This window comes from Colletotrichum godetiae (assembly GCF_030913485.1).
Source record: "Colletotrichum godetiae strain CBS 193.32 chromosome Unknown BDP55scaffold_50, whole genome shotgun sequence".
NCBI classification, from domain to species: domain Eukaryota; kingdom Fungi; phylum Ascomycota; class Sordariomycetes; order Glomerellales; family Glomerellaceae; genus Colletotrichum; species Colletotrichum godetiae.
The window spans coordinates 216,376-242,461 of record NW_026851298.1 but is presented as its reverse complement, the minus strand read 5'-3'; the positions used below and the strand labels follow the sequence as shown (position 1 = coordinate 242,461).

The 26,086-nt window shown below is 52.6% G+C and overlaps 11 protein-coding genes across 11 annotated transcripts; 4 read left to right on the top strand and 7 right to left on the bottom strand.

Moving 5' to 3' along the window:
- Positions 1-39: 39 nt before the first annotated feature.
- Positions 40-690, bottom strand: BDP55DRAFT_697093 (uncharacterized protein; the record flags this gene model as incomplete). Its single annotated transcript, XM_060577644.1, has 1 exon — positions 40-690. The coding sequence occupies one exon, from the start codon at positions 688-690 to the stop codon at positions 40-42; it is 651 nt and encodes a 216-aa protein (XP_060425144.1).
- A 1,330-nt stretch (positions 691-2,020) lies between these two features.
- Positions 2,021-3,911, top strand: BDP55DRAFT_732567 (UV radiation resistance-associated protein; the record flags this gene model as incomplete). Its single annotated transcript, XM_060579961.1, has 2 exons — positions 2,021-2,398; positions 2,460-3,911. The coding sequence occupies 2 exons, from the start codon at positions 2,021-2,023 to the stop codon at positions 3,909-3,911; spliced, it is 1,830 nt and encodes a 609-aa protein (XP_060425143.1).
- Positions 3,912-4,232: 321 nt separating this feature from the next.
- BDP55DRAFT_561113 (WD repeat domain-containing protein) lies at positions 4,233-8,096 on the bottom strand (the record flags this gene model as incomplete). The annotated part of the gene is made up of 2 exons (XM_060570052.1): positions 4,233-5,857; positions 5,951-8,096. 2 exons carry the CDS (start codon positions 8,094-8,096, stop codon positions 4,233-4,235), a joined length of 3,771 nt encoding a protein of 1,256 aa, XP_060425142.1.
- Positions 8,097-8,954: 858 nt separating this feature from the next.
- Positions 8,955-10,282, bottom strand: BDP55DRAFT_319925 (uncharacterized protein). Its single transcript, XM_060566758.1, has one exon. The coding sequence runs from the start codon at positions 10,019-10,021 to the stop codon at positions 9,209-9,211; it is 813 nt and encodes a 270-aa protein (XP_060425141.1). The 5' UTR covers positions 10,022-10,282; the 3' UTR covers positions 8,955-9,208.
- A 1,412-nt stretch (positions 10,283-11,694) lies between these two features.
- Positions 11,695-12,999, bottom strand: BDP55DRAFT_319905 (uncharacterized protein). Its single transcript, XM_060566757.1, has 3 exons — positions 12,209-12,999; positions 11,870-12,136; positions 11,695-11,813 (listed from the first exon to the last, which is right to left on the bottom strand). Exons 1-3 carry the CDS (start codon positions 12,631-12,633, stop codon positions 11,747-11,749), a joined length of 759 nt encoding a protein of 252 aa, XP_060425140.1. The 5' UTR covers positions 12,634-12,999; the 3' UTR covers positions 11,695-11,746.
- Positions 13,000-13,113: 114 nt separating this feature from the next.
- On the bottom strand, positions 13,114-14,520 carry BDP55DRAFT_561241 (SGNH hydrolase-type esterase domain-containing protein; the record flags this gene model as incomplete). The annotated part of the gene is made up of 3 exons (XM_060570067.1): positions 13,114-13,666; positions 13,720-14,258; positions 14,311-14,520. The coding sequence occupies 3 exons, from the start codon at positions 14,518-14,520 to the stop codon at positions 13,114-13,116; spliced, it is 1,302 nt and encodes a 433-aa protein (XP_060425139.1).
- An 866-nt stretch (positions 14,521-15,386) lies between these two features.
- On the bottom strand, positions 15,387-16,231 carry BDP55DRAFT_754199 (uncharacterized protein; the record flags this gene model as incomplete). The annotated part of the gene is made up of 1 exon (XM_060580714.1): positions 15,387-16,231. Exon 1 carries the CDS (start codon positions 16,149-16,151, stop codon positions 15,387-15,389), a length of 765 nt encoding a protein of 254 aa, XP_060425138.1. The 5' UTR covers positions 16,152-16,231.
- Positions 16,232-16,714: 483 nt separating this feature from the next.
- BDP55DRAFT_697089 (bacteriocin-protection, YdeI or OmpD-associated-domain-containing protein) lies at positions 16,715-17,978 on the top strand (the record flags this gene model as incomplete). The annotated part of the gene is made up of 2 exons (XM_060577643.1): positions 16,715-16,794; positions 17,408-17,978. The coding sequence occupies 2 exons, from the start codon at positions 16,715-16,717 to the stop codon at positions 17,976-17,978; spliced, it is 651 nt and encodes a 216-aa protein (XP_060425137.1).
- Positions 17,979-20,499: 2,521 nt separating this feature from the next.
- On the top strand, positions 20,500-21,633 carry BDP55DRAFT_504848 (uncharacterized protein; the record flags this gene model as incomplete). Its single annotated transcript, XM_060567657.1, has 1 exon — positions 20,500-21,633. A coding segment is annotated over one exon (1,134 nt), but the record flags the coding sequence as incomplete, so codon positions are not given.
- A 429-nt stretch (positions 21,634-22,062) lies between these two features.
- BDP55DRAFT_697087 (uncharacterized protein) lies at positions 22,063-22,616 on the bottom strand (the record flags this gene model as incomplete). Its single annotated transcript, XM_060577642.1, has 2 exons — positions 22,063-22,528; positions 22,597-22,616. The coding sequence occupies 2 exons, from the start codon at positions 22,614-22,616 to the stop codon at positions 22,063-22,065; spliced, it is 486 nt and encodes a 161-aa protein (XP_060425135.1).
- Positions 22,617-24,107: 1,491 nt separating this feature from the next.
- BDP55DRAFT_561164 (uncharacterized protein) lies at positions 24,108-25,815 on the top strand (the record flags this gene model as incomplete). Its single annotated transcript, XM_060570058.1, has 5 exons — positions 24,108-24,476; positions 24,536-24,722; positions 24,778-24,895; positions 24,952-25,236; positions 25,302-25,815. 5 exons carry the CDS (start codon positions 24,108-24,110, stop codon positions 25,813-25,815), a joined length of 1,473 nt encoding a protein of 490 aa, XP_060425134.1.
- Positions 25,816-26,086: the final 271 nt, after the last annotated feature.

Genomic DNA, 26,086 nt, shown 5'->3' with positions numbered 1-26,086 from the left:
CTGCGTTTCTCGTGCCTCCGCCTCCCCCGCAACCAGGTCTCAGTCCTCATCCAACTGCCGACGATATTCTGCCGCTGCCAAGCCAGTGGTGACCACCAGATCGAGGTCGAGATCTGCGAGAGCGGCATGCAGCTCGAATCCGGGTCCCCACTCGGCCTTGCTCATGGTGTTTGTATGACTTGCAGGTGCAGGATGGCTCCCGTCTGCTCCACCCTCTCTCGAACTGTGTTCTTCAACTCCTTCTCGCCCTCCTTCGATTCCAGGACCAGCATCCACCACGTGCAGCCTCGGACGGAAAAAAGCTAGAGTTTTGCCGTTGAAATCGACGAGCCTCATGCCCTTGCCATGCTTGCCCAATTCTTCCCATCGCATCTCGCCTGCGCCCAAGAAACGGAAGTTGAGGGTACTCGACAGGGGGTGCTTGCGGGCCATGTTGAACTTGACACCTCGGACGGTAGCGTCGGCTCTCGGGGGTATCTTGCGGAGTTTGACAGCGGCAATGGGGCGGTGTGTTGCGGAGATGGCGTCGCAGTTTACTCGCCGTATTTCCATTTTGGTCATTTTGGTGTTATGACTGACGGCGTATACTGCGGTGAGACATCCATTGTGTTTAAGTAAGTTGACTATAATGGCATCGTCGTTACCTCTACTGAGGACGAGGATGTGTTGCGGCTCGGGTGGGGTTTCCATCTTTGTGCAACTAGCTTGGAGGAGACCAGAAAAGCCGGCAGATAACTTAGGTTAAGTGGTTGAATATCAGCCTTCACTCGTTGGGAAAATGTTGAGCAAATGTATTCCGCGGGATTCTCGTATGTTCGTTGACGTATGCCAAAGTTTTTCAGAGTTACTCAGCGATACTATCTGCAGGAGGCATCCCACGGCGTCCTGAAAGTACATAGACCGAAGACAGGATGGAGAAGGCCATAGAAAACGGTTCGTATGAACCTCGGGCGCGATGGTGAGACGGATGGGCGAACCAAAATGTCAGATCCATGAGGGGAGCTGAAGCTGCCACACTTGCCATCCAAAACTAAGCCCCAGGCGCCCGTCTCTTATCGCTAGATGAGCCTCGGACATGCTACGTACGTTTCTCTGATGACGTACGTCTCAATGTTCCCTTCTCCGAAGCTTGATGTGCCGACGACGGGGAAACCCAGGATTCCACATACGGCCAAGCTCGGGCATTTTGGCAGTGATTTAAGGTTTCGGCGAGGGCGGGGCGATCGGAGGTGGGGTCGCTCTGCAGTTCGCCGTCAGGGACAAGCCGGGATGCCGGTTCAACCGGGGGAGGGAATCTCGATATGACGGGCGTATCCGTGTGTGATCGGAGACTTAATCGATCATGGCCCTTCTTAACCTTGATTGACTGATAGCTGGGTATCAGAGAGGGGCATGTCGAGCCGAGGATAGTCCTTTTTTTTTTCTTTTTTTTTTTCGGGGTGTTGCTGCAAGGAACGACTAGGTTTGGTCAATCGATGGTTGGCAATCGTGCCTTTTGGCAATCAGAATTTGAGACGTATTGAAGCTTGGGAAAAATGTGAAACTGTATCCGTGGGAGCAGAGGAAAAAGCAAAGATGGACAGGTACTGAGGTCAAGTCCACCACAGCTCACTTGCATCAATGGAGGTTATGTACGTATGCATATACTGTCTATCGAGGTCAAGTTGTAAGCAGTAAATGCATCTAAGCAGCTATGACGATGGTGGGGCTAATTTCAAGAGCAGGAAGGACCTCAGGGAGCTCCTTCCTGCAACAAAGGAACCGTGCATCAGTGAGGTACCTTCTGTCAGCAGCAGTGACAGCAGTGGCAGGAGCAACGTGGACGGGCAACCGGGAAGCTTTGCCCGCTTGGAAACCCCAACCCGACCATCACCACCTGACATCACGATCCTTTGACGAACTTGGCGTGCGACTCTTCACACCACATCCTTGTCAAAACACATGCAGAGCTGCGACTTGTGGTCTCATGAATCTTTGACGCAAACCTCCCCACCGGCCATGAAATGACCTGCACTTCAAGATGCCTCCGCCCGAGTCCCGCCCCCTTCTTATGCCTCAGAACCGCAAGCTTCGTCATCTTCGAGGCATCTACCTCCGAAACCTCAGCTTCATCCGCCCCCGAGGCCATACCATCGACGATACTGCTCTAAACAAGACATCCTCGAAGCTCGAATCCCTCCGGGACACACCCCAGCTCCAACATGCTCTCTCCAGCGACAATCTGCGACCCAAAGCTCCGCGCCGCCGCAGCACTGCCCTCGCCCAAGCTACTCCAGTAACGCGACAGCGCATGCTACAGTTGACCATCGATGGTAGAGCCGCCGATGTCTTCTTCTCGCTGCATTGCGAGGGCGAGGATGAGCCAGTTTACATCAGCGAAATGCAGGAGCATGCGACGGTATGTCGCGTTCCAATTCAGCCATATGTCTGGTAACCTGGACTGACAAGATGATCAACAGAACTTCAACTTCCAATTCTTCGATCTCAACCACCACGGCCCCTCCGTCACTCGCTCTCCGGTATTGACGATCAAGATCTGGGCGAAGCGAACAGCATGGACCCTCCTGCTTCATGATACAGTCGATCTTCGAAGCTTGCATTTCATCGGCAGCCTTCAGAATCGCAAGTTCCCACCCAACGGCCTCATCTTCCACCTTGCCGACGGTATATACTCGCTCGATGTCCCGGCCAAGCCTACACACCCGAAGGAGATGCCGCCCCTTCACACATCTTCTTACAACGCCCTGATGAAGCTCGCGACCCTGGATAACTCGATCCAGGACGCTATTGTGACACAGGAGCAGCTCACATGCCAGATCAACGACCTACTCGACAAAACCGCGCACAACGAGACACCAGCCGCTGAGGAGAAGGTGAAGCTGGCCAACAAATATGTGGCGCAAGAGTTGCGCTCTTTGAAGGCAGCCGAAAAGCGGCGAGAGGAGCTACGTGAATCTCTCAGGTCGCGCCGAGAGGCCATTGCCCAAGGCCGCGCTCTCCAAGACAAGCTCGCAAAGGACATTGTGGACGCAACAGAGCACCTGTCAGCATCCAAGGAAGTTCTCGCCAAGACCAAGGAGACGATTCGCGGCCAGCGACGCCGCATTTGTGCCGACCTCGGTAACATCTACCAGATCACGCCCTGTCCTAGTGGCACTCCCCTCTCTTTCCAAATCTCTGGCCTTCCCCTTCCGAACACAAGTTATGATAGCGCCACTTCGCGCGGACCTGACGACGATCTTTTGTCCGCAGCGCTGGGACATGTTGCTGCTCTGACGAATGCGCTGCAATATTACCTCTCTGTACCGCTCCCATACCCAATCACCCCTTTCGGTTCGCGATCCTACATTCGCGACGATATCTCTCTGCTCACCGACCTGAACTCGGTGCAGGCGGCTCGACAGCGTGATTTCCCCTTGTACCTCCCGCGAGGTGGCTCGACCGCGGCCCAGTATCGATTTGACTACGGCTGGTTCATTCTCAACAAGAACATCGAGGCCCTCTGTGCAAGCCAAGGATTGAAAGTCGTCGATATCCGCCACACGCTGCCGAACCTTAAGTATCTTTTGTATGTGAGCAGCGCCGGTACCGAAGAAGTTCCTGAGCGCAAGCGTGGCGGCGTCCGTGGCCTCTGGGCAGGACGGTTCAAGGGTCGCATCCCTTCGTCGGTAGCAGGCGTTGGCGATGGAGACTCGAGCAGCGTCGGTGGCAGTCGCCGTGGTAGTACCGACAGTGAGGTGCTCAGCCGGCAGCGCGATGAGCTCCGGAAGGCCATGACGGTTCGTGATGGGGCGAATTCCCCGGTCGACTACAACTTCAGTCACGGCAATGGTGGATCTGCGGGCCTGCCGTTCGACGAGTTCAAAGTCTCATTGAGAACCAAGGGCATGAGAGAGAATGCTGGAAACTGATGGCAGCTATCACCAGAAAGTTCAGGATGGTTCAAAGTTGGTCGAATTACGTGGTTTCATTGTTTGAGATACCCCGGCGATCCGTCGCCGCCATAATAAAAATTGCTAATGCTAGAAACAATCGTATCGAACAACATCCCATGGGAATCGTCTCCATCCCTCAATTCCCCAAGTTAAAAGTACACATAGCAAATCCGTGACGAAGATGCCCGGAAACACCCATTTTCTTCCCCAACGCCGTGAAACCTCATCTAACACAACCCGACACCGTCCTCTCTCTTGCATCGATTATAGAGACCGCCAAAGACGACCGAGCTGCCACTAACGCTCCGTCGGCACAAACTTGACGCTCTTCCTCCTCTCGCGCTCCCCTGGTCCATTCCTGCTTCCCGGGCTGGAACTTAATATCCCCGACGTAGGTGTACCGTTCGCCAACGCCTCACGGACGCTCTCTACCGCCCGGCTCTGCGGAACTTCGACGCTGTCGCCGCGGACACCAGGCGGGATCACAGGGCTCCGTCCTCCTTCTGCTTTACCACCGCCACCGACGCCGCCGAGTCCGCCTCCTCCGATACGTACTTTCTCGACAGCCGCGCGACCCAGTTCGTCGGACCGCGTCGTCGACTTTTCATCCCGCCACTTGCCTGGAAGACACGCGTGTCCGCAGCCGTCGAGGGGACAGCACCCATCGCTTAGCTCGTAGCTGCCGTCGTCCGAGGGCGCATGCCAGTCTTGGAGACAGGTCGCGTGGCCGCCGTGGGCGCAGCCGGGACAATACCACCAAATACTCATCACAGGATCGGCTGATGTCTGAGTGCCGGCGATGCCATCAGTAAGGGAGAGCATCGTGGCTGTGGTCTCGCGGTGGCCGCATACGGCGCAAGGAGCCATTGTCGTACGGCAGCGGTTGCATTTCCAAAGGGCGCTGGAGCCGAGAGACGGATCCAACTCTCGGGGCTTGTGGCAGCTGGGGCAGATGAAACCGCCTTTGACGCCTTGCTGGGCGGGACCGAATATGGCGGTGTAGTTTTCGCCCCAGTCTGGGATGCCTTCTGGCCAGCCTTTGATGCAGAGCTTGCGAAGGAAGGCAGCTTCGATGAAGAGCTTCATCCCCGTCAGGCGAGCGTGGTGCTGGCGCAGGATGGAGGATGCGCGATGGGGATCGATGACGGATTCTGGCACGAGGGGCTTCAGGAGTAGGACCATCGCGGAAGCATTCAGTGCCGATGTCCTAGTCTCAAAGTCCAGGGCGCGAGAGAGGAGGGTATATGGGTTGAGCGGCGGAGAGTGATCTGTCTCTGGATTCGATGCCAGTGGATGTGGGTATGACGGGTCTTCCGGCCATGGGAGGTAGTCGGATTCGAGAATGTTTGGTGTCGTATCATGTTGAAGGGCCGTGGCGATCCTTGGAGGACTTGACGAAGCAACACCAACATGAAGAGGTGCATGGTCTTCGTAGGTTGCAGGTAGGGATCCTAGCTGTGAATGTGTCGAAGGTTCATCCGTAGCTGTATCAGAAGCCATGGTCGTCTGAGAAATCATGAAAATTTCTTCTGGAGAATCCTTGGGCACACTCTCGCCAGGACCATAGAGTGACGCTAAGGCGCCGTGTTGGGGAGAGTCCTCGATTTCTCTGCCACGGATGCGGCTTTCATATTCACCCTGTTCTTTAGCATTCCTTTGATGTGTGAGTTGAGCAGGATAACTGGTGATGGATTGTGCCGATGCCGACGTCCCTCCTTCAGAGGATGATGCCAGCCCAGAAGTTTGCCGGCTGCTTTCAGACATGGAGAACATTTGAGAGAAGCCGTCAGAATCATGTCGCAAAGGGCGACGACTGTTTGGCGTGCGGGGTCCATAGTCCAGGGGCTTCTGCTCCTTTTTCTTTGGCTCGGGCACATCTATCGCTTGAGACAGGGCGTCAGTATCATAGAAGTCGTATCCCTCTGTGATGGAGGCCTGCGTCTGATCGCTTTCTTGACTTGTGGTGGACAAAGGAACCGAGTCCAGTCGCCTCCTTGGACTAACATTAAACGTACTGTGTGCAGCGGGGGGCAAAGCAAAGCTATCCAACTCTTTGACCGGCGGCAGCTGAGCTTCCTCAAACTGGTCTGCATTTTCCTCGTTAATGGCCCTCGCAATTGGTGTCGCAACGTTGGAGGTGCTTTCAATCTCTTCGGAGAGCAAGGACCGCGGTCCCAAAGACTTGCTGTCTATGCCATTCGACGTGAGAGCGGACGGTCGTCGTGGAGTTTCTTCCCCATTCATCTCTACAACAACGTCTAATGCTCTCGGGACCCTCAGCTTGGGGATATCTTTGCCTTTGGAAATGGACGGCCTCTTCTGAAATCGTCCAAGTCGTGTCTCGAGATGAAACTGCGCTCTCCTGATCAACAATAAATTCATGGAGTAGGCCAAGATCCGCCATGTTTGTGCTAGACGAAACAGGTTGACGTGTTCGGCAGCGCGCGCGTAATTCTCCATGATCCCGGCGATTCTCTGAGCTAGAGGCTTTGCTCCTTCGGCAAACGGGAGTTCTCTGTCCATCGTCTCGAGGTAGTAGCTAGAAAGGTACTGATAGACATCGACTCTTGCAGCTGCGGGTACGTGACCAACAGCCATAGACTGCTGAGTCTTGTAAGTTCCAGTGACTTTAATGGCTTGCTCAAGACCTAGAATGAGATCGTCACCCAGGCCTGGCCCAGATGGAGGAGTGGTGCTGAGTACAGGAATAGAGCGCAGACTATGCCTCCGTTTCCTGCTCACTCTTCGACGAGGCCCTAAGAAACTGCCCACAACGTCTTCTTCAGAGTCGCTGCGGCTGATGCTCAACATCGGTGTTGTCGGGCTCGAGCTATAGGAAGTCCGTGGAGGCACAACGCTGGGCTGATGATGGACGATGGGAGGCCGTGGGCGGTCGTGTAGTCGCTCGTCGAGGAACATGACAGCGTCGCCCCTAGCAGATAGTGCCATGGTCGACACAGATTGCCTGTCAAGGACTTTTGGCGCGAATGCTACATCGCATTGGTTGAAGAAGCCGTCGTGGCCGACGGTCCAGAGAAGGTCCTGGTTCTGCCACAGCAGCCCTGAAGGCGAAATCTCGAAGCGCTCGATCTCTTTGTATGGCATGGATGGTCTGGCCAAGTCCCAGATATGAACGGCGTTGATACCGAACCGCTTGTGGCTGCCGTCGTCGTAGGAAACAGCAACCTGGGCGGCACGTTTTCCCTGAGCGCTGGCAGACCAAAGACCGGGCCGCCAAGCCACTGCAGACACAGATGCAGGCGTGTATATAACCCATCGCGGCTTTTGCCGCTTATCGGCGTTCTTAGACATGTCCCATACAGCGCATTTGCTGTCCCATCCACCGCTGATCAGATGGTTGCCGTCCGGATGCCATGAGATGGAGGCGCAAGCCTTGTCATGCGCAGGGATCTTGAGCAATGGTTGAGCAATCTTGCGTACATCCCACTTGAGCACGACACCAGACTCGGTACCGCAAGCAAAGTAGAAGCCATCTTTCGGTGACCATTTGACCTGCCGAACACCATCCGCATTGCACTTGTATGCTCCTCGAGGACTGTAGGTGAGGCCTCCTGACCTGCTTTGCACTGGTGCGCGAATGTCGAAATACCGCACCAAGCCATCCTGACTTCCGGAGAGTAGCGTGGTTTGCCTGTGGGGGTTGATATCAAGACTATTCACCTGGCGCGAATCCTCCCTCGTCTGCACAAATTCGAGCGCAGCGCCGCCTGTCGCAATCCTCGAAAGGTCGTAGGAGAAGATCTTGCCGTTGGCGCAAGCCGTGAAGATCGTGGCGTCGCCGTGCCATTTGACGTCTCGGATGGAGAGCTGGTCTGCCGTCAGAGAGCTCGATGCGCCCTTGCTCGAAGCCGAATTGATAGCGGCGCGGAGGTCGGTGCCTTCGCTGACGGACAGCCCGTCAAAGAGGATGGTTTTGAGGACATGTCTACCGGCAATGACAGCAGCTCGGTGATCGGTGGAAGTATCGAGACATAGAATGGGGGCGCCGGCAGGGTAGACGACGTTCTGGGAGGCACTGGGTCGGTAAGAGGCCTGGTATTGCGGCGCACTGGTGATGCCGATGGAGTGGGTGTCGGTGCTGCTTTCGGCAGTTACTTTGCCGAGTAATTTTCTCATGATCTTGTTTTCGCGGCTATACATGGAGCTCGCACGGCGCCATTGGCATCGCCGTCTAGGTAACGGTCGATATACCGAGAGGTAATTCGGGTGGTGGTGGTGGATGTGATGCGATGGGAATGAATCGAGTCGCAGCTCTCGACAGCGACAGCGACAGCGACGGCAGGCAATCGGGGACGGTGGGTACGAAGCTTGGCGTGCCCAAGCTCGGGTCAATGGCGGCGTGTTGCTGATAAGAATGTCACGATAAGATGAGATAAGATATTGAGATAAGATTAGATAAGAGTCATATAGTGGGGTCCCGTCGCTCCCTCCCGTCCGCCTCCAGCAAGCTCTCTCCTTCATCACCATCACCACTATCGCATCCCTGATATTTTACCCGGCCACGCCATACCTATGACACACGGATAGGAATACATTGACGAAGAATCATAATGGCCGATAATGATCATCGAGGACAGTCAGCGGACAGTCAGCACAAACGCGACAGTACCCAGAGTGCGAGCGAACTTTGGTCACCAGATCCTACCACTTGGATCGACTTACATCCAGGCATTGCAATGATTTCCTCAATCCGCCGGCCTTCACCTCCACTTCTTCGACCTCTTGGTCGGTTCCGAACTTTATAGATTCACGATATCATTGGGACGATTCTTCTATTTATCTCATCCGGCATCAATCTCACAATTCATCGTCTAAGCCAGACGTAGCGCTAGCCGGCCTGCCCTCATTTCCCCGTCATCGTCCCTCATGTAAGGAGATACCAATAATCCCGACCTCGCTTGCTCCTTGAAGCGAACTCGATGCATCGTGGCAAAGCCGACACTACCTAGTGGGCAGGGATGCAAGACACCGCTCTTCAGCCGGTCTTCAGCGCTCCAATTTGCTGTCCTCGCTGCCAATTGCCGGGTGCATCGAAGATCGGGCACTTCACCTCGGCAGGTTGCTTTCGGGTACGGCAAGGCACGCCAATCACCTCACTATTCTCTCCGAGACCTCATTGTTTTTGACTTCTTGACTCTGCCTTTTGGGCCCCTTGCTGGCTGCATTGTTCTATTCCTCCCTGCTTGTCTCGCACGACGACCTTCTGCCCTGTTAAGCGTCAGCAAGTGTATGGGATGATGAGCAAATTTGACTCACACAAGCTGATGCAGCTCTTCAGTCTCCAAGTCTGATATCGCTGAATCCGAACCGCGACGTTCATATCCCACCTCGATGGGACCTTGAGGTATGATTACTGCGGGCGACAGCACTGCAGATTCTGCTGGGATATCGTCTTCCTTACGGCTGGCCTCTAGAAATAGGGAGTGATTCGAAGCCGGGACCGCATTCTCCGATGGGCCGGGCACACCCAGTTCCAATCTTGGATCTCGTTCCTTGTCTTTCGAAGCAAGTTTCCATATCTGATACGCCAGTACTTCGTGGGGGTGTACCGAGGACAGGTAATGCGTCAATGGCTGTTCTGCTTTGGCATCGTCGGCGCCTTGGGTGGTCCCAAACGGCGATGTGCTGCGTTCGGCCTGTTCATACACTCCAGGCACTCTCCTCTTACCAAGAACTACTGACCCACAACTCGAAGACTTGGTGTCTCGCTCTCGATCCTCGTCATCGTCGGGAGGCAGCCAAAGCGCCCGTCTCTCGTGCGATTGAGGACATGCTAAGTAAGATTCTAGAGGCCCGACGGTTGGTGGTGTTTTTGTCGCTAAGCTATCGGACCTTGAAGCCTCGGGTGTTGGTGGAGTTCCAGGCCTCGAATGCGCTGCTCGACCTGCCTCGTCATGTTGCGAGGGGAGGCTCCTCGGGGTGCTTCCGTTGACGTCCACGATGGACTCGGGAGATGGAGCGGATGACCGACGGAACGCTTGTTCTGGAAGCTCAATCTCTGAGCTGTCTTCGATTAGAACACGTCTCTCATTGCGCTGGGAAGGGAAAACATTACCGGAGCACATTCCCTTCCTCTATATTTGGTTCCAGGCTGATACTAGATCTATTGGGGGATCTTGATCTATCACGGCAGAAGCCTGGTACGTTGACCTCCGAGCTCGTACCAATGCCATGATACTCGATGTCGTCTAAGCCGGGCAAGAAGACAGGGCTCGTTATGGTCATCCTGAAGAACGAATACGCGATCCTACCGTGGCGTATGGCTTCTTTCTCTCTTCGCCGCGAGAATCCGATACGGGAACGACCAATGGTACTAGCAGCCAGCTATGAGTAAGGCAGTGAGAAGTACGAGAAAAGCAAAGATTGCATAGAACAGGTCCGTCTTGCCGTTGGATGAAAAGTATAGTACAGTCTGCTCTTCTCTCTTTCGGACTCGCGCACGCCAACACAGGACGAGCGAGTCCCAGGCTGGCGGCGCAGCAAGGCAACCACTATCACGCTTTGAGAAATCCCGAATCCAGAGCGTTGGGTTCCGGCCCGCGTGAAAGTCTGCACATTGGCGAGACAGGGAATGGTCACACTTTTAAATGGCCACCTTCATCGTCCCAGGCCGAAGCCTCTTCTGCAGACGAACGCTCCTACATTCCCTGGCCAAGACAAAAGGGACCGGCAGCAGGATGGTGATACGGCCACTCGCAGGCTACGGTGGGGTCGCGCAGGGTTCCCGACAGAATGGCACACCAATTCCTGGGAGATCCTGGGCGGCAATAAACAGCCACCCTTCCCCGTGGCTCCCACCGCGGAAGCCCGGCTGGGGGACACGAGTAGGGCTTGTCCGGGGCCCTGGTTGCCATCCTTTCTTTTTTGTCATGGCATCTCACCCCCGACTTCATTTCGAGGAGCAGCTGCCTCGTCTGAGAGGGTGCCGTTTGGTTGGAAATTGCGCCGGTGGTATGGATAGACGCCGCTGTAACCCTCTTCCCCTGACTTGCCAGCGGGGTTTGCTCTGCCCATCCATCCTCTGCATGTCTCTGCATATCTCTGTCTGCGAGTCTCTACTCGTGGATGGGGAGCTCACGACATGAATGAAAAAAAGCAAAGCTTGCTCTTTGCTGCAAGGTCGGCTCTTCGCGGCGATGAGCGAAAGCGGACTCGAACGTTGCATTGGAGACTATCATTTGCCCATCTGGGAAAGACATGCATCTATCACAAAAGCACAGAGCTGAGCGCATTACTGAATTATTGAAGGCTTAATCTCTGTGTTGCAGACTTGCATACACATCAACGGGATTCTCATCCGGGTATAAGACTTCGGGATTTGAACATCCTGTCGAGCCCCAACCCTCGACTCTTACAACCTCATATCATCTCACTTTCTATGGTTGTGTTTATCTTTCCCATTCAACTTTGACTTGACTCGGCATTTGTTCCCATGCAGGGAGAGGTTGGCAATCCGCTGGGAACGGCTAGAGATTCGTCAGTTGTTCAGGGGCAGCCCGGACGCCCCGTCGCGCCCGCTCCTCCTTACCATTCTGTTGGGTCGATCCCCGCCGTCAACTTGTGGGTTGACAGATGTTCCCGCCCAGGCGGCCCTGGCGAACCGTTTGTCTCCTTCATCGCATCTCACCAAGGTTGTCAACTTCATCCTCCTCCCTTGCTCTCGGGACCAGACTGCAGATCTAAGTGATACATCATTCACGCTATGGATCTACAAAGCCAGCACTGGACGAATTGTGTCCTGAACGCCGCGAGTTCGGCCTGCGTGTTGCTTTTCTTCTACTTGGCACCGCTCATCTCTTATTTTTCTTCGATCTCCTGCGCATGAAGTATCCAGTCACAATCACAACGCCAACTGGTCTGCCACATCGTTAGCAAACACACCGTTGCCATTCTGGCCCATGTACCGAACTCACAGCAGCAATACCCGGAGCACGCCCACCGCCATGCCCATCCTCAGTCCAGCCCAGCACTCCGCGGAGTTCTTACCGTACTCATCGCAGAGAGCCTTGTCTGAGTTGGCCCTCATCGCAAAAATGAGATATGATCCCGTCGCGGTGGCATTAAGACATAGGAGGGCGGCACACGCGGCAGAGAGAGCCATCCCGACGTAAGAACACGCCGCCAAGGTGGTCATGATCCAAATGCCAACCTCGGCGCACATGGATATCAGCGATAACAAGCTTTGTGTCTGTTCGTCAGTCCTGTACTATCTTGCTAAATAAGTGACCCGATGAGACGGTGTAAGAACTCACCACGCAAGCTCGGCCCTAAGAACCAGACTCGGAAACTTCTTGACCCGTTCGAGGCTCTGCGAGGAGATAACAACGGCGATGGCCTCGAAGATGATGAGGACTACATGGCCCGCAAATATCACCGTCCCACCATTTTCTGGCTTGAACCACCCCGGCGACGACACCGGCCACACGCGAGACCTTACAGGCGGACGAGAACTAGTCGATGCACTATTCTTGCTATTCCCAAGGGTCTTGAACAAGCTGAACGTGCCTGCCGAGTTCCAAGTCTTCTCTTTGTTGTGATTATGACCTGTCCAAGATTGCGCTGTTGGTAGCGGTGGTGGAAACCTGGATCCATTGGTTCCAGTGGCCCTCCATTGTGAATGGGGAGCGCTGGCGTATCCGACCTGTACCCCCGGATCGCCCTCGTTTCCCATCTTCATGAAGTTTGGTGCGGCGTACTTTTAAGTTGAGTGGGTTGTGGTCTGGACACAATCTGGAGTCTCGTGAAAAAAAATATGAGCTATGAGAGTTTATGAGTCTCAACTTAACACTTTCCCCAGGCACCCGGGCGTGAACTGAGGCGAAGGCCTCCCTCAGCCGCCAAGCACGATTCTGCCCAGTGGATCGGCAAACCCGCCAGACTAACTCATTCAGCTTAACGGCGGAGCCGGTTAAGCGACTCAAAGCAGGCTTCCAGACACACTCCGTGCCTGTGAGGTGTCTTTAGGGATTGAAATGGAACAATTCTGCCTACCAACTAAGTCGCAGCCGCATTTTAAGATCACGATGATAACGAGATGTCGACGACCGAGGGTCAGGTTCAAATCTAATCGTCGTACTAGGCGAGTTGCCGCAATGAAGCCATTGATTGAATACTGATCATACGGCGGCACGCGCTGTGTCGTTTCGCGCGTTCCCTCTTAAGGCTTGAAAACATCCAAAGGGAATCTGGCCGCAATCTCCTGATACCCAGCCACATTCGGATGCAAATGATCACCACCATCAAACTGCGCCTTCAACTTCTCCCCATCACCAACAAACCCCGCAAAATCAACAACGTGATCAAACGTCCCGCTCTTCAGAATCCACTTGTTCACCCTCACCCGCGTCCGCTCCCTCTCCGGGTTTGAATACGCCTGCCCGCTCCCCGCAAACGGCGTGATCGTCGCCCCGATGGTAGCAAGCCCGGCCTTCTTGCAGTCGGCCACGATCTGTTTGTACGCGGCGATGAGCCCGTCGCCAATGCGCTGCTGGGATGCGGCGTCGGTGCCGCCGGGGCCAATGTCGTTTACGCCTTCGAAGATGAGAACGCGGGAGACGCCTTGCTGGGTGAGGGCGTCGCGAGGGTATCGGGACAGGAGTGTGGGGCCGAGGCCGCCGCTGAGGACTGCGTTGCCGCCTGCTGCTTCGTTTGCGATTGCGAGATTTGTGATCCCTTCTTTTTGTAGGCGTGCGAGGAGGAGATCGGGCCATCTGGGCGATGTCAATTGAGATCAAGGGTGCCATTGAATGAGGAGTTGAGTTACCGGTTATTCTTGTCATTGTCGCTACCACGTCCGTCCGAGATGCTGTCCCCGAGGATTATCATTGCTGACGTATTCCTGGGAACCCACGCCTCCACGGCAGTAGCAAAGTACCAGTGCTTTGTGCTAGCGCCTCCGACAGATGATGCATTCACTTGATTACCACTCTGCATCCATGAAGTCGTGCGGCTGCCGGGGTGTCCCGTGATCCGGGTCCCAGACTGGCCCTGCTGAGAGTACAGACTCAGCGCGACATTTGTCTGAGGTAGCACTTTGAAGTCTATCGGGTCACTGTAGACAAAGGCGCCTTGCTTGATAGTGACGGACGGAGACCCGGAGAAAGTTAGTCCCCTGGTAGTAGCCGTATCGACCCCAGAGACGCCTGCTGCTCCGCCGAGTGGAAGGGCGATGGAGGCTGCCGTGATGGGCAGATCTGAACCTCCAAAGATGTTTGTAAGCTGGAAACGGATGCGTGATGCACCGATGGAGACGTGGAAAGTCTGGCGGAGCGTTGCGTTGCGGTATTGGACACTTCCTCCATTCTTGCGGAGTCGGGTTAGCACAGGCATAATGCTAAGGGAGGAAGTGGCATACGAAAGGCGATGGTGGAAGATTACTTTGTTCCACCTCTTGGGGCATAGACGTCCATGTCACAGCCCAATGATTTTCGTCTTGTCGTTTGTAGAGATTGTCGCCGGTTGGGACGGCGAGAGTGAGCGTTGCCCAAAGAAACAGCCACTTGAGCAGCATCATGAAGGCCCGCAATGACAAAGGCGTCTCGGGGGGACTGACCAGAGCTTTCATCATTCCATAAGGCTTAAGACAGTCGGGCTTCATCGCCGATATCTAATCGTTCTTCTTTTCAAACCTCGGAATGAAGCCGTCCGAAGTTGGGCTGTTTGAGCTCCTCCCCGCATTGCTTTTAGCCAGATCATCCCTGATCCCATATTACCCTAAAGACATCGGTACATCAGCCAAAGTGAAGATGTGACATATCTAGGGATGAATATTACGTGACGAGCCAAGGGTCCCCCGGTTTGTTGTGGCCAAACTTTGCAGCCTCTTGTTAATCCCGCTGCCGAAAGTTTACGTTGACGTGCTATTACATTCACGCCACTTATACGTATAGCACCAGGGGATCTTATTGAAGACGAAGCAGACATCGCACAAGATTGCATCTAGCCGTCTTAAACCGACGGAGGAATGAAAGGGATCGTTGGAAACAACATTTAGCGCCCTTAGTAAGATGTGAGATAATATTGAGGCAGTCAGAAAAGATTTTGATGTCTTCTGGTGCATTTCTTTGCGATTTTTTGGGAACACTCAGCGACGACATCCCAAAGAGAAGTATACGCAAGCGTTGCTAGACTAGGACAGACAGTATTTCGTGGAGTGAATTCGTCTGCACCTGTCTTCGCGGATTCGGTTATCATTACTTGTGGCAGGAAACCTTCACCTTGAAAGTGGATTGTTGACACCTAATCAACACATCAAGAAACTGAAGGTGGCAAAGCAAGAGGTGGGACACGATATGCTCTATTGATGTAGCAATGGTGTACCTTAAGTTGTAGTAAGGAGCTCTCTGAGCAGGTACCATACCTTGCCTTTACGCTCCAGAGCCCCACAAAGACCCTTGAAAATCATGTTTTCAGAATTACATGACCCTTCCCCTATGCCAACATCGCCACTGAGATCTGCACTTGACCATCTGGCTCCCCTTCGTTCTTCCTTCCCTTTCCCTTCTTGGTCCCATTCCTTGTCTTTCTTCCAGATGGTTTATGCCGGACCGCGCCCTCGATGGGCTTCTGGACTCTAGTAGGGCGGGAACTGGTTGTTCCCAGGCGTTTCGAGGGACTCTTCTTAGTGAGTTTCAAGGTGGACTCCTTGCGGAGTTCAATCCATTCATCGAAGGCTTCTCGGCCCTCCAAGGACTCGAAAATCTCTGTGCCGTCGATGAATTGGTCGAAGGAGGTCTGCATAGATTTTTTCACGTTCAAATCGAACCAACAGAGGATCTTTGTCTCGGAGTTCCATTCGAACTTGGTAGTATATGTAGTGCCAAGAGGGGGGCTCGGCCAACACGCGCATGAAAATGGGAGATCATCGGCAACAGAATCTTCCTCGTAGACTTTGTAACGACAGGATGTAGCCCACCACTCGAAGTTGGCGTTTGCAAGTGTTTCATGCACAGCATGTGCCAGCTTAACTTGCGTCAAGCCCTCCAGAGAAGAGTCGAGTTGACTTAGATGAATCCAAGAAGAACAGCTGCGAATCAAGTCGAACATGCTCTTGGCTGGTTTGTATTGACGAATTCGATGAGCCCAGGAATCTAGCTCATCGCGAGCGCTGACTGCGTTGGCCACGTCTATCGGCGAGTCGGATGCCATGTAGGCCAGAAACGGCAGCCCCATAAAACCTCTCTTAGTAATTGTCATGTTTCTGGGTATCTCTGTCCCATACACGGTGATTTGTTTTACGCAGGTGTCGTTGTCTTTATTGTTGTCGTTGCTGTGAGACTGCCCCGTGCGGGCATATTTGGCTGCCGAGGCGAACAACAAATCTGTGGTATAATTCATCCTTGCTGATTGGAGAGTCGGATGGAATCTTTGTGATTGAAGAAGTTTATCAGGCGAGGATGAAGGTAAGATGTTGAACCGATGCAGTCAAACTGCGTAGAGTAAGTTGGGGTGGTCTAAGTGTTTGGAGCTTTGGGATGTCTGTTTGAAAAGAAAGTAGGAGAAAAGATGATAAAAAGAAGGGAATGTATAGGGTCAGCAGCGAGAACCTTCCCGGTCTGAACGCCTTCTCGACCCGGCAGTCTTGTAATCCCACTGACATCGTGATCATACTTCCTTTCCCGTGACGTTTGGCCAGTGTGTGGAAAGTTTGTTATTTCGGAGATAGCTATTGACAGTTATGAGCCGGCGGTCTAGGACATGTCGACAAGCCTGAGGCAACTGACAGTGTCAATAACGAAGCCGCGCCGTAGTAGGATACTATGTTCATCCCGTCTCTCCCGACACCTCAACCAGCTGCGGAAGGTGCAGTGTCCGGCATTGACCATGATGATTTCACAATGTACGGGAATCGACTGGGTTCAAGAGTGTAAAGCATATTTCAAGATTTGCGCGAGGATAACACCACGACACACATGCAATATTAAGTAGCTGGTAGATCTCAACATTTCTTTAGATTTCAGGCCTAGATATGTGCTAACCGCATTCATGGTCATCCGTTCTGATGTCGCCATTCAGAATCTAGGATCATACCAAACCGGGGATTGGGATATGGGAATATAGATCAACACCAAGACGATGGTCAAAGCTCCATCCATAACGGAGATGGGTACCTGCGCCGCTATCCCCAAGTGGACTAGCTCGAACCCAAGAGGCTGGCTTTTGGGGCACCCGGGTGCCTAATCTCAACATCAAGGCTTCTTTCCACCAACATCGAACTTCTGCCAAACCATGGGCCCTCTGAATTATTGTATTGACTCATGAAATCGACTCTTGAACCAGCCTGCCATATAGTGCCCCTCTTGCTGGCGTCTAAAGCCGAGCGTAGCAATCCCCCGGCCAAACTTCTCATTGATGACCATGTCGAGACGTACCAGAGCAAGTGTCCAAGCCGAGATCAAGGACGCAGCGAGAACTTCGCTTCAATCAACCACCCATAAGACTTCTTCGCCAAGATCATCGGAGTCCATTCCAACTCTTTTCTTCGAGAATCAATCTAAATGGGAGAACTACCTCGAGAGCTCCTACCAAAGCTCCCTGGGTGTCTGGCTGAAGATAGCCAAGAAGAACGCCGAAAAGCCGACAGTCACGTATGATCAAGCTCTCGATGTGGCACTCTGCTTCGGCTGGATCGACGGACAGCGCAAAGCCCTTGACGAACAGCACTTTATTCAGAGATTCACCCCACGGCGGAAGAACAGTCTCTGGTCAAAGAGAAACGTTGAGAAAACTGCGGCTTTGACACAAGCGGAACGCATGAGACCAGCTGGACAGGCTGAGATTAACGCCGCCAAGGCCGATGGTCGATGGAATCGAGCCTACTCTTCTGCGAGCATAATGGAAGTGCCTTCAGATTTTGCGGAGGCATTGCGATGCAACAAAGAAGCAAACAAGTTCTTTGATGCTTTGAATAAGACGCAGCGATATGCATTCTTGTGGCGGGTCGAGACGACAAAACGCCCAGAAACGAGGAAACGAAAAATAGATCAGTTTGTCAATCTTTTAGCCGAGCACAAGACGGTCTGAAAGTAGAGGAGTGCCCATCTGTGGATACAGGGCTGAAGGTGGGAAATTTTGACCAAAGGTTGGACGACATCGTGACGGAAGCCAAATTAATACTTTTGTATTACATACTACTGTGCTAGTAACTAATACTGGGTTCCTTGATTTGCAAATGGCTGGTTGACTTACCTCGGCCTCTACTGTACTAAGGTAGTCCAAGAAGAAAGAATGGCAATAGAATCTCCAGTAATTGGTACCTGGGATAAGCAAGCCTTCTGCAGCAGGGGCTTCATATTCCAACTTGCACATCTCTCCATGTGTCTTCTGCATGATTGACCATATCATGAGAGACGCCGTTCTTTGGATCTTCTTGCGGTTTTGATTTGCCCTATAAGAACATTTGAAAGTAGATCGAAGAACAAGCTTGAATGCAGTACCTGACTACTTTACCTAGGGAGTGACAAAAGTAGAAAGTGTGTCGCTGCGTGATCTGATCGGGCAATTGCATTCGACAGGCCATCAAAAAAACAAGCTTAATTTGACTCATTCACGCCCTTCCGGTTGAATTTTCGACATGTTGACGATTCACTTTTACCTCGGATGACTGATCTAGGCCCATTCAACCTGTATAGAGCCTAGTAGAAATCTGTAACATCCTGTTATTCCAACTTGCGCCTTTTGATTTCATAGTATTGCGGAGGCTAGTCCTCCCCGCACTAGGCAGCAGCCGTCAGCAGCGTCATCCCAGGGGTTTGTGCATTTTCCCAATGCGGATTACCTCAAAGTCGCCACAACCAACAGAAATTTGGGGACAGTCTTGGCTTACTACCTTTCTCACCTCATCGTCGAGTCACTTCTGCTGCCAGATCTCCACTGCTGGGAATTCTCCAAAGTATTTATCAACTGTACAGAGTATTGAGGTTTAGGTTCTTTAGGCAGTCAATCAACATTGTTCAAAGCTTGGCCAAGCTAACGAGCCGTTCTTCCTTGACTTTAACTCATTGACTCAGCCTGTACTCTGTTAGCCCGGTTCTATATTCTCCTCCGCCAGTTGATGACTGGAGTTTTGGCGTGAAACATGGACGACCTCCTCCCTCAAAGAATTGTTCGAATTGCACGACAGCTCTCGGTAACCCCGGCCGAGCTCATTGAGCCTGTCCTCGCCGATCTCCCATATCACCGTATCCTCGACCTCTTAGGAACTCAGTATGGCGACAGTTCACCTCACGGCACAGCCCTCAAGTCAGCTCTCAGCAACAGCAAAGCATGGTCGGTGCTACGCAGTCAAAACTTAGGCCGATTGGCGAAAGCTTGGGTAGCTTTAAACAGGCTCTCCTTGTTGTCAGAGGGGCAGCTTGTTATGGCGACGAAGCCGGACTCCGAATTCAGACCTCAGCACGCCAAGGCTTCATCTTCTGTTATTCCGGACTTGCCGCAGTTGTCCTTAACCCTTGAGGATGACCTCGTCCGCGCCTTTGCCAGGATGATACTCCACAAGGAAAAGTTTCGGGATCGTGGCACCAAGCTCTATGCCATCATACAGTATCTGCCCAATCCCGAATATTCAACAACCCCCCAGCAGCCGAGGACCGTTGCGGGGCTTCGCGCCAAAGGTTGGAAACCTGATGATTGCATCGAAGTCATTCCACGTCTTGCCAAGGCACAAAAACTTCTTAATGACGAAAAGGCATCAGAGCTTCACCGTCTGGCCGATCTTTATGAGCAATTCCCAGCATACCTGAAGACCCCCTTGGCACCTCAGACCCCACGACAGAACGTCGCCCATGTTCCTCGGCAACTACGTCTGTACGCTCGAAGATCGGGACGTACACTATGGTCGTTCCGGTACGCACACCCGATACTAGTACCATATGATTGGTGTCTCCAACTTTTTGATGCTGTTAATCAGGAGCTGGTGTACTCTTTGGACCTGCAAAAGACGAGAGACGGCATTCAAAGCATTCGTATACTCGAAGATACCCTCCCGCGCTTGACCTCAACCAAGGGACAGAAGCTCCAGGAGCTGAAAAATGCCATGCCCAGTACTCCGGCAGAGTTGGAGTGGCTAGAGTCCTTTATGCGTGTCGTTGAACAAATGGAAAGCCGATTCCCCGACCTAGCCTCCAGTATCAAGGAGAGAACAGCGCATCAGTCCCCCGAGGAGAATATTGACAGTCGTCCTGAAATCGTCAAGGATCCTCCGAGTGTTCTCCTGGCGCGGTCCGACTTTCGAGACTTCATTGCGAACTCACGAATTGAACATGTCGCAAACCAATTACGGTACGATTTTGACCTGTCGAAAAAGGCTGGAAAAGATACGACAGAGCTTCCCAGCCTTCTCGCTCTTTACATGCCTCCCTCTTCTTCGGAACAATCTCAAAGAGCCGCATTAAAAATTTGGCCTATCCTTGATCGGGGTATGCGCCAGCTGCTATTCGAGCAAATGATTGAGACCATCAAGACGAAAGTCTCGGAAATGCCTGCAATAGCTGCCGATGACAGTCCGCATGACCGGATTCACCGACATATGCCAAGCGGCAGTCGCAAACGAACTTGCTACGTCTGCCGCATGGCTCTCGACAACCCCCATCCGCAGCTGGGATCGATGTGCATACCTTGTGGAGAGTTCAACGTCGCGGAAAGGTCTTTGTCGCTACCGGAGAATATTTCACTCAAGGGCAAGACTGCTGTTGTTACTGGTGGGCGCGTGAATCTCGGCTTTCACACGGCTCTGCGGCTGCTGCGTTGCGGCGCGGCAGTAATCGTATCATCGCGTTACCCCGAAGATGCGCTCTCGCGGTACCGCCAGGAGGCTGATCTCGATGACTGGTCACCGAGATTGAGAATCATTGGTGCGGACTTCCGAGCAGCAGCTGATGCTTTCTCCCTGGTCCAGAGTATTAAGATAGTTCTCCAGGAAGAAGGCTGGACTCTGAATTATCTGATCAACAATGCCGCCCAAACCCTTACAGATCCAATGGAGAAAGAGGAACGCGCCATTGAACACGAGCGTTTCCTGCTTGACAATCCGTCTGACGATGGTAAAGGCGTGGTTGTACGCCATGACTATTCAGCTCGCGTACGGGGTGGCGATGGTAGCCTTCCTCATGGTGTGGCAGGGAAGATTCCTGGTCGCATTGCTGGGCCATCTGCCCCTGAGAGCACATCTCTTTCTGGATCAATGTCTGAGCTGCAAATTTCTGGCACGGAGAAACCAGCCCCATCATCTTGGGTGCAGTCGCTCTCAGACATTCCTTACGAAGATGTCATCACCGCACACAGCGTCAACACCTTTGTGCCCCTCATATTGATCCGGGAGCTGTTGCCTTCGATGCGAAAAGGAGGCCACATCATCAACGTCTCATCTAGAGAAGGTATCTTCGAGTCAACTCAGCGCAGCTCCGCCAAGAATAGCAAGCATGTCCATACCAATATGTCAAAGGCTGGGCTGAATATGATTACCGAGACGGAGGCGCCCACGGCTTGGAAGCTAGGCGTGGCCATGAACACTGTTGATCCAGGCTATATGAGTGCCGCTCCAGAATATGAGCAGGCCTACGGCGGCGAGCGGCCCATTGGTTGGGAGGATGGTGTTAGCCGTGTCCTGTGGCCCATAGCCAGGGCTGGCAGACAATGGTACTCTCCTCCTATTTGGGGACGATTCTTGAAGCACTATGGTGCGGTCCGGGTTGATACCCGACTCGGTCGCGGATAATGTATTTAGTCTCATGCCCCCTCACCTTACGGGAATCTTTGAAATTAAGACGACCATCAGGCTGTGGTTCTAGATAGCTCTTTGTATTCAGTGCGCTCAGTTTATTTCAGCAGGCCGTATTCATGAAATAAACTTAGGATTCCTCTCGTAACAGCCCTTCATTTCTCATTTGATCTTGAACGGTGTGTACACTAAAGAGGTCTTCAAGTTAATATGACTTAGGAGACGTCAGTTGGCGATACGACTGGAGTATAGAACTACCTAGAAAAGGAAAGACTCAAATAGGCGTTTTATCATAGGCTTTTGAGGTTAGATATCTACCCAATCACTCAATTTTCGTTACATGTTTGATAGCCTCCCACATCCTCTTTTCGAGTGATAACCGAGGTTTGTTTAAAGAGCCCATGGTCCGCATAAGCCAGTATTCGGATCCGGAACCTGCTTTGGCCCCTTGACGCAAGTGACATCCTTCCTGCCCCAGCAAGTAGCACCCTTGAACTGCTCCCACGCAACGAAAGTGGTTGTAAACTTCTTGCCAACGTTGTTCCACGCACGCCAGACCCTCAAGTCTCCACGGTAGAGTTGCGTTCCCGCAGGGCAGGACTTATCCCCCTGCACCACGGAAGGACTGCCTTCAGCCCATCCAGCACAGTCGGGGCCCAAAATGAGGCTCACTCCCTTCGACGCAACAGCGAGGGCATCGACGGGATCTTTGGCGCAGACCGAGGTGTCGCAACCGACCTGAAGACAGTCTGAACTGCCAGAGTCATCACGGTAGGCGCCGCGAGGGCTGAGACCGGTGACATCAATCGCGGTGGCAGAGCATAAATGGACCAGAGCCAAACAAGCCAAAAGGTTGCTATTGTAACTTCAGCAACGTTTCCTCTTCAATGCTTTTTCTGTGTCTAATTGTTAAAGGAAACTTACGCTTTCGTGAAGAGCAACATGTCGATGTTGTTCTGGAAGCTACAAGTTTTCCGATGTAGAAGTTCGGCCAGGCGCTCGTTGAGTTGGAATGTGCGGACTAAACAACTAGTTCCGGGCTTCCAGAAGCCGCGTCTCAGCACAGGTCTATTATATGTAGAAACATTTTTTGTAGTCTTGGTTTGTTGATGCCCATCGATTCGGCTCCGTCTCCGAGAGTTTACTTTACCTCTTCCCTCTACCTCTTCTTTCCAGTCTATGGTCCGCCTCGTTGTCGCATAGCAGCGCTCATTTCCGAGAGATATTCGGCATCTCTGCAACGGGGTATTCCATCCCGGTAAGTCAAAGTTTTTTGACCCTCAGGGTAGAGAGATACTGGGCATAAAACCGACAACACTGTTAACTTGGATCAGCCCACAACAAGACAGTTCATGCCTGGGCCGATGACAGGGCAAAATGCTCATAACAAGCTTTTCCGAATTTTTCGACTTTGTCTTGGCAACAATTCTTGTTGATCTCTGTCAGAAGCACAGACCTGAAAGAAGCGTAACAACGCTTGGCCCCATCGGTGATCAGCTCTCAAAACCGCGATCAACCCAGCGAGAACTGAGAAGGTTAACAAAACATGCGGTAAGCAAAAGCGCGAATGAACCACCATTTTCTGCCCGGCTGTATGATCAAGTTAGTAACAAAATGATTTGTCGTTATGACACAACATGAGCGCGAGCACCTGGATGGTCTCAGCAATTCGCCGACTGCCATCGGTAAGGTAGGTAGAGAATTGGCCTAGCAAGGAGAAATATGACGATGTTCCTCGGGCCGGGGGTGTTTTATCAGCTACAGACAAGATCTCAAAGTGCCAAAAGGGTGAGAGAAAGAGGAACGTTGACTTTCACGTGCAGAACCTCGACAGAGATAGCTCGAGTAAAACATCAATCATTGCTTCAGGGACAACTGCCAATACTGAATGTCGTTACCTCTGGGAGGCGACGAGTCATCACGTCGAGGTCAAGACTTAAGCAAGCTAGAAGAGCAAGTTTTTTGGTCAATGCCCGTCCTACAGTCCATATAAACTTTTCTAAGCACTCTCATCCTAGTCATAACTTCCGCACTCGGCACTACGCCCTATTGCCGATCAGACACCGAGATTAACTAAGATAAAAGTAATGAATCGCATCTAATCAGATTTTGGATCAAAGTTTCGGAAACGTCCGTAGGAGAGGCGATCGTGAAGTCTTGTCAATTACCGCAGACCGCATTTCCACAATTCTGTCAAGTCTAGGTTTTCGCGACGAAAAGAAAAGTAGGCGGCCTGGTGTGAGTGTATTAGTCAAGACTGTTTGTTGTCGCCCTAGAATCATGCACCCATATGCTGCCCATCATGAACACGGCTGATGAGGAACGTATAAGACTCTTTCAGTCACCAATAGTTTCCGATCAAGTTGATAGTCGCAGGTAGAGCTGTTCCAGAACCGGTCACATTCCTCGACCCTCGATACGAAGTCTTTCCCACAATGCGTTTCTCAATCGTAGCCGTCTGGCTATCCTCCGCCACGGCTTTAGCCGCCGGTGTCGTGGACTGGAAGACCGTAAAGTGTCAAGGCACCGTCGTCGATGCAAAGGCCCTGCCCGATAAGCGATGGGCGGCAGCCGGTGCTACCGAGGCCCTCAACGAGGTGCTTAAGGCTTGGAAGGAGTACGACTCCGGTCCGAACGAGGTCAAGTTCGAGTTCAGCCAGTTTGCGTCCTGGTACCTCGGCGGCCCGGAGATGTGGCGATGCACGCAGCTGCTTGACGTGCCTTGCTCGACGGCGTTGACTTGTGAGGACACCAAGTACCCTGCTGGGCACTTGATTCTCAACTCCTTCTCCAAGATGCATCAAGTAAGTTCATCTCGTGCTCGATGAAAACGTCTACGATTGGCGACTAATTGTTGGCCTAGTTCCACCGCCGATACTTTGAGGCTCTTGACCAGGCGCAGATGGACATTCAGTCCGAGATGGGTCTCTTTGCTGAGAAGTTCTCCGTCCCTCTTGCAGAGAGCGATTCATCGGCGAGAATGCAGAGAATCATGCTCAACGTCATCTACGGAGTCGTCGGTATTGCCCAGGCTTACACCAACAACATTTGTGAGTGCTTCTTGAGTAGGTAATAAGTGAATCCTGGAGCTAATGACGTGAAAAGTTGTGTACTCGACGCTGTTCCAGACTTTCCTCACCCAGACAATGCGATCTCAAATCACCACAACTAGCAGTTACACCATCTTCACCAGTTGGGCCATTGGAAAGGATTTCCTCCTCCCGTAAGTCTCTACCTCCATTGCTCATGGAAATTTGGAGCACTGACACTAGGAAACAGAGGTGCTTCGCCCAAGCCCGCCTATGGAACATTGTCAGCCATGATGGGTGATGTTTTTGACAGCTGGAAGGCTGCCGAGGTCGAGTACCTCAAGAGGATCTTCACGCCCAGAGATGACGCAACAGTAAAGTTCTTGACAGCCGCGATTGACAACGGCTTGATGTCTGCCACCCCCGACGACATTGACTTCAGGGAGATGTCCAAGGTGATCAAGAAGCTCTTCTACCCCAATCTCATGCTGGCTGCCTGGGAGACTGTTCCTTCGGCTCGTAGACCTTTCGTCCTGTATGTTGCCCCCCTCCCCCCCCTGTGGTGTCTCCCAGCGAGCTTCGACTAACGCGCAGCACCAGCCAAACGGGTCTCCCCTGCAAGATGGGCAAGACTGAGAGAGACGATTCTCTCTGGCCATTCTTGCCTGCCGACTCGCATGAGAGAGCTGCGGCCTGCTACAATGGTGCCCTGTTCTACCTGCTCGATATCAGGAACGAGGGCGTAGACTTAAGCATCGGTCACCCCTCCATCAGACCTAGTGAAAACAACCCCTTCTCCGCCCTCTTTGGCACGGACACGATGGATGGCAAGCAATGGGGTGGTGTCACAAAGGAGGACATCGTCGCCGCAGTATATGGAGGTTGGGTCGAGGGAGGCCGGATGAACAACAACTTCAACATGAATTACACCAACATCCAGCCCAGCGAGGGATCTAGCTTGTGGTTTGGAAATGGCATTCGCGTGCCTGGCTTTGTCAAGATGCCGCTCTGCAACAACATTTACACCATTGTTGGCAATGTGGAGTTTGGCAAGCCAGAGACCAACCCATCCTGGCCATGTGCTAGCCTTCCCGTCATTAAGCCCTCTAGATAATCACTTTTGACCTCTTGTAGTTCTAGGTACCCTAGAATGGTTTAATGTGGAGAACATGCAGAAACATACGCTGAGAACCGTTGTTAGGATGATGGTGTAACCTAATTGTGGCCTTCGTGACTACCTACTGAACCAGTGCCATGATGTGAACAGTGAATGTTGATACGTCAACTAGCCTGACTCTCAATCGCGTTGATAACTTGGAACGGACCATGAATTTACCACTACTCTACAGTGTTCGAACTTCAGGACTAGCTATACTTCTCTGAAG

Excerpts from the sequence above, each read along its gene's own strand:
- BDP55DRAFT_319925 (XM_060566758.1), bottom strand. The coding sequence starts at position 10,021 with ATGTGCTCCGGTAATGTTTTCCCTTCCCAGCGCAATGAGAGACGTGTT.
- BDP55DRAFT_319905 (XM_060566757.1), bottom strand. The coding sequence starts at position 12,633 with ATGAAGATGGGAAACGAGGGCGATCCGGGGGTACAGGTCGGATACGCC. Across the intron at positions 12,137-12,208 it reads CTTAGGGCCGAGCTTGCGTG|CTTGTTATCGCTGATATCCA; the intron begins GTGAGTTCTTAC and ends ACAGACACAAAG. Across the intron at positions 11,814-11,869 it reads GTGCTCCGGGTATTGCTGCT|ACCAGTTGGCGTTGTGATTG; the intron begins GTGAGTTCGGTA and ends ACGATGTGGCAG.